Below are 8,018 nucleotides of genomic sequence, written 5' to 3'. Positions count from 1 at the left end.
CTTTTCAGTGAACCGATAGCATCTGTCTAGGGATCAGGAGAAACGTTTTATGATATGTAGTTTCGAAAAGAAGATTCCAACTGAGAAAAAAAAAAAAGGGATATCAGGCTTGAGAAGTCCATATCTGATGCTGTGACATGGAGCCAACTTTCAGCATAGACTTGAGATGTCTGTATCTAATTTTTTAAAAGTTGGAGATATCAGAAACTCTTGCCCCTGTGTGTAACTTTAAAGCCAAAATGTCAGTAAAGAAGATAAATGTGTGCTTCCAGACCCAGCCAAAATCCTTCCTGCTTTTAAGGATGCTGTTGTAGCTTCTCCAGGAGCCGTCCTGAAAACCAATCTGACAAGGCAACAGTAATCACCCCATAGAACACATAATTTGTGTTTATTAGACATCAGAACAGATCAGGAAGAATTCCTCAGCTGGAGCAAAGACACACAGAAAGCAGAAATGACAGAAACACAGGCCACAGGAAGCAAGATACAGGAAAGACATACACACACTCCCATCAGGCTACACACACTCCCATCAGGCTACACACACATTGAACCTATTGCTTAAAAATCAACCCAAACACAAAGAAGTCACTTGTTCACAATGAACAATCTATTCACTTATAAGGGGAGGGGAGAGTATATTTTTTAAAGACAAAGTACAACTTTGAAGGGGGGGGGGAATCAATTACCATCTTATCTTCTCTATCAGAGCCGTGGGTCCATCTCTGCTAGGCTAGGGTACATTTGACCGAGCTTTTTCCGACTGCTCTCTCCAAATACTTCTACAACAAATCTGTCCGCTGAGGTTTCTAAGCACATGGACTACTACACCGACACTGAAGGCCTGATAAACTTAGCAGCAGTGCAAATGTCTATTTGTGTGTGTCCCATGTGTATTCTGCATGCTTGTTAATGCCTGTGCAGTTATGTTGATCTGCGAAGAAGGGTGCTTAGGCAGTTTAATGGAATCCATTTGGGGTGAAAGGTGTGATTTTGCCCAGTGAAATTCCCCCCTCGCAGTCCAGCTCCCAGACCGACTGGCCACCAGGGTCACCCTCCGGGGACGTCTGAGAGATCCGCGACATTCGATCAAAAGGGCTTGCCTCCTCCTCCTCCTCCTTGTCCACCTCTGCGTCCCCCGGGGTCACCGCGTTGGGGATCCGATGGATGTAGGCAGCTGCGATCTCCTGGTGGAAGGCGGTGTCCTGGTTGTAGGAGATGAGCTCGTTGCTGATGTTCACCGTCTCCACCTGGGTGCGGGAGCACAGGTGACTGCAGCCCAGCAGTTGGGCAAACACCTTCCGGAAGTCAGCGTTGAAGGCATAGATGATGGGGTTGAGGGAGGAGTTGGCCCAGCCGAACCAGACGAAGACGTCGAAGGTGGTCTCGCTGACGCAGAGGAAGCTCTCGGGGTGTCCGCTGCAGAAGGGGACCATGCAGTTAAGGATGAAGAAGGGCAGCCAGCAGCACACGAAGACCCCCATGATCACCGACAGGGTTTTGAGGACCTTAGTCTCCTTCTTGATGGATGCCCGCAGGCCCGTGTCGGGAGCGCAGGCCTCGCGGCTGCGGCAGCTCTGCGCATGCTCTGCGGCCCTCTCCAGCGAGGAGATCCTACGGATCTGCCCCTGGGCGATGCGGTAGATACGCGTGTAGGTCACGATCATGATGGCCACCGGGATGTAGAAGCTGATGAGCGAGGACGAGATGGCATAAGTGCGGTTCAGGCTGGAGTCGCAGTTCTCCGCACTCCTATCCGACCCCGCGGCTTCCTCCCAAGGCGTCCCGTTGGCCAGGTTGGATGGAGGGTCCAGCCCACCCCTGGCACCCACCTTGTCCCTGTGCCAATGAAGCTGGACTGGGATGAACGAGATGAGGATGGACAAGGTCCACGCCAGGCCGACCATGACCAAGGCCACACGCTGGGTCATCTTGCGCTCGTAGCAGAAGGGCCTGGAGATGGCCCAGTAGCGGTCCACGCTGATGATGCACAGGTTCAGGATGGAAGCAGTGGAACACATGATGTCGAAGGCCACCCAGATGTCGCAGAAGGCCCCAAAAGGCCAGGAACCCGCCACCTCGGCCACCGCCTTCCAGGGCATGACCAGCAGCGCCACAAAGAGGTCGGACACCGCGAGGGATACGATGAACACGTTGGTCATCTTGGCGCGCAGGTGACGGCTGCGCACGACGGCCGCGCACACCAGCACGTTGCCCAGCAGAGTCCAGACGATGAGCAGGGTCAGGAGGCCAGCGGTGACCACCTGCGCGGGCCCCAGCAGCGTCGCCCCCTCCGAGTCCCCCACGGCGCCCCCCTGCGCCAGCTGCTGCTGCCCCGACCGCGCCCGGTGCGAGGTGCCGTTGCGCCCCGGGGGAAGCATATCGGGTTCGGCTGCAAAGGCGGGCTGTGCGCGGTCCCGACTTCTGCCCTGCGCCTCCCGGGCGGCCCCATCAGGTACCCGGGGGGTGGCACCCCGGGACCCGCAGCTTAAGGGATCCCCGAGCCCCGGGGGGCGCTCACCGTGTGCTGCGCTGGGGGGGTCCCCAGAGCGCGCCGGGACCCCTCTCGCATCCTCGAGTGCCACCGGCTTGGTGACCGCGTTGCGCCCCTCTGGTGCTGGGAAGCGGCGGGTGCTCGCGGGGCTGTTCCCGGCCCCCGGCAGCGCACCAGCCGGTGGCGGCAGCGGTGGCGGCTGTGTCTGGTTCGGAGCCGGAGAAGCGGAGAGCGAGCCGCCACCGAGGGGGCGGGGGCGCCAGGCGAGCGCTGCCTGCTCCGTCCCCCGCAGCTCCCGGGGCCCGCGCTCCCGCCCCAGCGCCGCGGCGCTCCAATCTCCCGCGCGCCCGCCCCACCTATGCCTTGGAGACCTTACTCTGCACGCTGCGCCTGCCGGAGTCTGGCGACCAAACCCGCAGGTTCGGGAAGCGCCCTAGTACCAGATCCTGGCCCTGGGAAGACCCAGACCCGCGCCCTCGAGAAGCTGGAGAGGTACCAGCCCAGCCCTGGTGCCCTGGCCCTGACCACGTTTGGAATCACTGGCTTCTAGACCGGAAAAGTGTTTCAAGAGGAGGGCTTTGGATTTCTCGTAGACCGAAGTCCCACTCAGGACTCTCTTCCTGACTGTGTGACCTTAAAGTCTTCTTTAACTTCCCTGGGCCTTGCTTTCCTCATCCACAAAATGGGGGGAAGGGGGCGATTCCTTCCCCATAGGGTGGTGTAGGGTTCAATGAAGCCAGGAGGCAGTTTCTCCAGGGAACATCTCCCAACTTCCCCGAGCATCCATCCTAAGACTGACCTCTTGGGAAAGCCCTTTCCCCTCGCCCACCCCCAATCCTTACATGGCTTTCCCTTTGGAGAATAATTTGGGTGAACCCAGCAGTCAAGGAGGAGGGAGGGACCTCCAGCCAGTCTGGGGCTTCCCCCTGCAGGGCGCTTTCAGTCCTTCCTTTGGAGAGATGGATTGGTTCCCGTCTCATTCTTAACAGAAGAGGAACCTGAGACGTGAATAAGTGGCCCAAAGCCCAGATTCTTAAATGGTGAGGAAACACTGGAGAGGGTGGGTGGTGTGCCTGGATCTCACCTCCCTCCCAGCTGACAAGCTCCAGTTGTGACTTGTCAGGTCTGGTGTTAAGCTCGGCTGAAAGCAGCTACAGAGAGAAATGGAGGAGGCAGCAGGGTTCTGCCCAGTGTCATCTGAGACCCACTGATCCACACACCTGGACTGCACTGAGGTCTAGAAACAGGGGCTGAACTCTCTCATCCCTTCCCTAGTCTCTCTCCACCCTGACCCGCCCGCCCCGTTTACACTGGCCCCCACCTGCACCCTGGTCCAACAGCCAGCATGCTCGTCCTTACACAGCCTCTCCCCGTTCAAACCATCGCCCCTCTTCTGTGGGAGCTTTCTGCTCCCATAGATGACAAGACAATCTGTCCAGGGGTCTATGCCTAAAACTAGAGACTCACACTTACTACTTCCCTTCCCCATCTCCTAGGTGCTGGACCACCCCTCTCTCCACTGACATCCCTGCCCGGGACTGTTCTGCCTCTAAGCTGTTTTATAATGACATGATCCTAGCCTCCGGTTCTGTCCACTCTCCACTCGGTGTCACGCAGAGTGATCTTTCTCGAATATAACTATGAGCCTCTCCCCTGATGAAAAACCCTGTGATCCTTGATCCTTTTAAGTCTTGTAAGCATTATGTCCTTGCCCAGTGCCCCACCTTCTGCTCCTCCTCCACCTGCAGGCTGGATTCAAGCCACTACCAACACACACACACACACACACCACAAACTGTAATTTCTCTAATGAGTGGTACTGTAATTCCGCACCCTGAAATGACCTCCACCCCATCTTGTCCTCCTGGGGAGCACCAACACGTGATTTTAGAAAAGAACTTGGACTTTAGAGACAGGTGGTTGAATTTCAGTTCTTTATTCACTTATCCAACAAATATTTATTGAGCACCTATTATGTCCCAGATTCTGTTTTATTTGCTGAGAATACAAAGGTAGATCTATGCCAAAGTGTTAGTCACTCAGTTGTGTCAGACTCTTTGCAACCACACGGACTGTAGCCAGCTAGGCTTCTCTGTCCATGGGATTTCCCAGACATGAATACTAGAGTGGGCTGCCATTCCCTCCTCCAGGCTTCTCTGGTGGCTCAGATGGTAAAGCATCTGTCTGCAATGCAGGAGACCTGGGTTCAATCCCTGGGTTGGGAAGATGCCCTGGAGAAGAAAATGGCAGCCCACTCCAGTACACTTGCCTGGAAAATCCCATGGATGGAGGAACCTGGTAGGCTACAGTCCATGGGGTCGCAAAGAGTCGGACACAACTGAGCGACTTCACTTCACTTCCCCCAGGGGATCTTCCCAACTCAGGGATCAAACCCAGGTCTCCGACATGGCAGGCAGATTTTTTACCCCCTGAGCTACCAGAAAGGCCAGTATATATATATATACATTGCCCTTTCCCTCCACAAGGTTATGTCTAGTAGTGGGTATAGGCTTTAACCCAAGAGTCATCCAGAGAAATGTACAATTATAACTGTTGCAAGTGCTACTCAGGAAGAGTACATGGCCTTATGAAAGTGTATGATAGGTGGAACTGACCAAGACAAAATGTTTAGGGAAGGCTTCCCTGAGGAAGTCTCGCTTTGTATTGAAATCTCATTGAAGAAGGCAAAAGGGAAAAGAGAAAGAACCGCAGGGCAGGCCAGAACAGGTATTAACTAACTGTGGGATTTGGGTAAGCTTACTTGATTTCTCTGAGCCTCAGTTTCCTCATCTTCAAAACGACTTGATCGTTGTAGTTTAAAAGATAAATGTGATGATACCAGAATCATTCCAATATGAGTGATGAAGTGCCCATCTGGGCAGGCAGCAGAGGGAAGGGCAACATGGAAGAGAGGACGTTCAAGCTGGAGCGTGAAATGGAGTTCACCAGCATTCTGGGGCTGGAAGGGCATTGTTAGCAGAGGGAACAGCATGTGCAAAGGCATGAAGCTTCCTGTGTGAAAGGACAGACTTCAGAACTCCAGGACTTTTCCCTCTGTTATCCGAAGGACCAGGTGTCTCATTATTTTGGGAAACAGATTTTCCTCTCTATCCACAAGACCCTAATGCAAGCAAAGTAGATTAATATGCTGCCAGAGTGCTTCAGTCCATGTTTCTCCCATCCTCACCGGGAGCAGTTTGCCTGCTGGGGATGATGGTTTTGTGTAAGCAGTGGCTGCCCTCGCTCATCCAAGCTCTTTCCCCACATTTTTTCAAAAGAACTGGGCATGCAAAGTGCCCAGGGAGTCTGGGCAAGGAGTCTCCTGGTCAGCCTCAGAACTCAGCCTCATTGGCACAGATTCTAACCAACAAGGCAGCTAAATAAACTCCTTCTCTTATTCTATCCAAGCCAGAGCCCTGCGCTCAGAGGATGACAGTAACCAAATGATCCTCTCACAAGCTTGGCTCCTGCAAAATTGTACCAAGGGGATTTTTCTCAGAACATTTTAGGACAAAGGGAGTTTTCCTAATCAGGCCAGCTAATAGTCTTCCATTTCAACTCATTTATTCTTTTTATTCTGAAGATACATTTTAAATTGGATTTGCTTCTCTGAGACATCCAGCTAAATCAATAGGCCAATAGCCAGGATTTTGCTACTGGTACTGCCGTTGCAGGTATCAAGAGTCAACTCTCTTTTACACCAGGGTAGGCTTAGTTCCTTGCCTATGGGATACACACAGGCTGGCAACACACTTAGCTTGGCTCAGCAGAGCCCTGGCAGGTAGGTAGAGGTGAAATATCAGCCTCCATCCCGGAGGCTGGAGAAACCCTCTTAAGCACACATCCACTGATGATGACCTGGGGGTCTCTTCAAATCCAAGGGCTGGTCCCCTGGCCCCCATTCCTTCCCAACTCAGAAACACAGAAAGCTGAAAGCAGCTACTTCTGGCAGGTAAAAATAGCTATCCCAGAAGCTAGCATATTCATGTAGCTATCCCAGAAGTTAGCATATTCATGTAGGGTGGGAGAGGGCTTTGCAAGTCAGACAGTCCTGGGTTCAAATCCCTCTTCTCTGACATACTAGCTCTGGAACCTTGAGCAAGTTACTTAACCTCTCTGAGCCTCAGTTTCCTTGTTCTTAAAATGGTAACACACATACTTGGAGCCTGGGGTGAGATGGAGCACGTGGTCACTCTTGCATCCTTGACCAAAGCCAAGTCACATGGGCAAGTGAGAACTATGCCCTGTCCACTGAGAAGTCACAGCAAGGCGGGGAGGCCAGGAGCAATTGTGAGCAAATAAAATCAGCCACACGGTCTGCAGTAAATGAAGCAATTATGGCTTCATTGTTCCCTGATGGTTCCGACAGCCAACTCCTTCTCTCTGTCCCCTCTGCCACCCCCAATTCAGGTCCTCATCACCTGCTGCCCCTGTGGTCACCAGAGCCTCCCAACAGGTCCCTGTGTCTCGGTGTCTTCTCGCCTCTCCATCTGATGCTCAACCGTCAAGAAGATCCTCCTAACACACAGTTGGGATGCCCTTCATCAGCTTAAACACATTTTCACGATGCCTCGTGACCCACATTATTAATTATTCATCCAACTAACAAAAATTAATCTGTTAATCCCAAACTCCTTAGCACAGTCTGGTCACCACCTAGGTACCTGCTTATACACCTGTTATCAGTCTCATCCCTCGCTTTCCAAGTCTTCCCCAGGAGACCCCATCTCCCACCCACCCCAAATGCCTCCCTCATCTCCCAGCATGCCTGGTTCTTTCAGGCCTTCTGTCCTTGCCCTAGATCTCTCCTGAACCTGAGACGTCCCGCCTCTCTTCTGAGTGGGCGTTAACTCCCATTCAGCTTTCACACCTAGTGTGAGTGGACCGCCCAGATGGGTCTTCCTCAAGACTCCAGGGAGGTAACCATTCAGTGTTGCTGCAGCACACAGCGCTGACCTCTGTTACAGCTCACAAGCCTGCTGTCATGTGACGGTCTGTTCATTTACTGTTTACCTATCTTTCTCCCCAGAGCTTCCCAGGTGGCGCTAGTGGCAAAGAATTCTCCTACCAATGCAGAAGACATAAGGGAAAGTGAAAGTCGCTCAGTCGTGTCCGACTCTTTGCAACCCCATGGACTATACAGTCCAGGGAATCTTCAGGCCAGAATACTGGAGTGAGTAACCTTTCCCTTCTCCAGGGGATCCTCCAAACCTAGGGATCAAACCCAGGTCTCCTGCATTGCAGGTGGATTCCTTACCTGCTGAGCCACAAGAGAAGCCCAAGAATACTGGAGTGGGTAGCCTATCCCTTCTCCAGGAGATCTTCCCAACCCAGAAATCGAACTGGCGTCTCCTGCATCACAGGCGGATTCTTTACCAACCGAGCTATCAGGGAAGCCCCAGAAGACATAAGAAACACGGATTTGATCCCTCGGTTGGGAAGATTCCCTAGAGTAGGACACAGCAACCCACTCCAGTATTATAGTCTGGAAAAATCCATGGACAGAGGATGCTGGCGGACTACA

The 8,018-nt window shown here is 53.0% G+C and overlaps 1 protein-coding gene across 1 annotated transcript; it reads right to left on the bottom strand.

The window, feature by feature from the left end:
- Positions 1-369: 369 nt before the first annotated feature.
- On the bottom strand, positions 370-2,381 carry DRD5 (dopamine receptor D5). Its single transcript, XM_040238337.1, has one exon. The coding sequence runs from the start codon at positions 2,379-2,381 to the stop codon at positions 960-962; it is 1,422 nt and encodes a 473-aa protein (XP_040094271.1). The 3' UTR covers positions 370-959.
- Between the last annotated feature and the right edge of the window lie 5,637 nt (positions 2,382-8,018).

Source organism: Oryx dammah, unplaced genomic scaffold (assembly GCF_014754425.2).
Source record: "Oryx dammah isolate SB20612 unplaced genomic scaffold, SCBI_Odam_1.1 HiC_scaffold_3, whole genome shotgun sequence".
In the NCBI taxonomy this organism is placed as follows: domain Eukaryota; kingdom Metazoa; phylum Chordata; class Mammalia; order Artiodactyla; family Bovidae; genus Oryx; species Oryx dammah.
This window is presented reverse-complemented; position numbering and strand designations above follow the sequence as displayed.

Coding starts and splice junctions, on each gene's coding strand:
- DRD5 (XM_040238337.1), bottom strand. CDS start 2,381: ATGCTTCCCCCGGGGCGCAACGGCACCTCGCACCGGGCGCGGTCGGGG.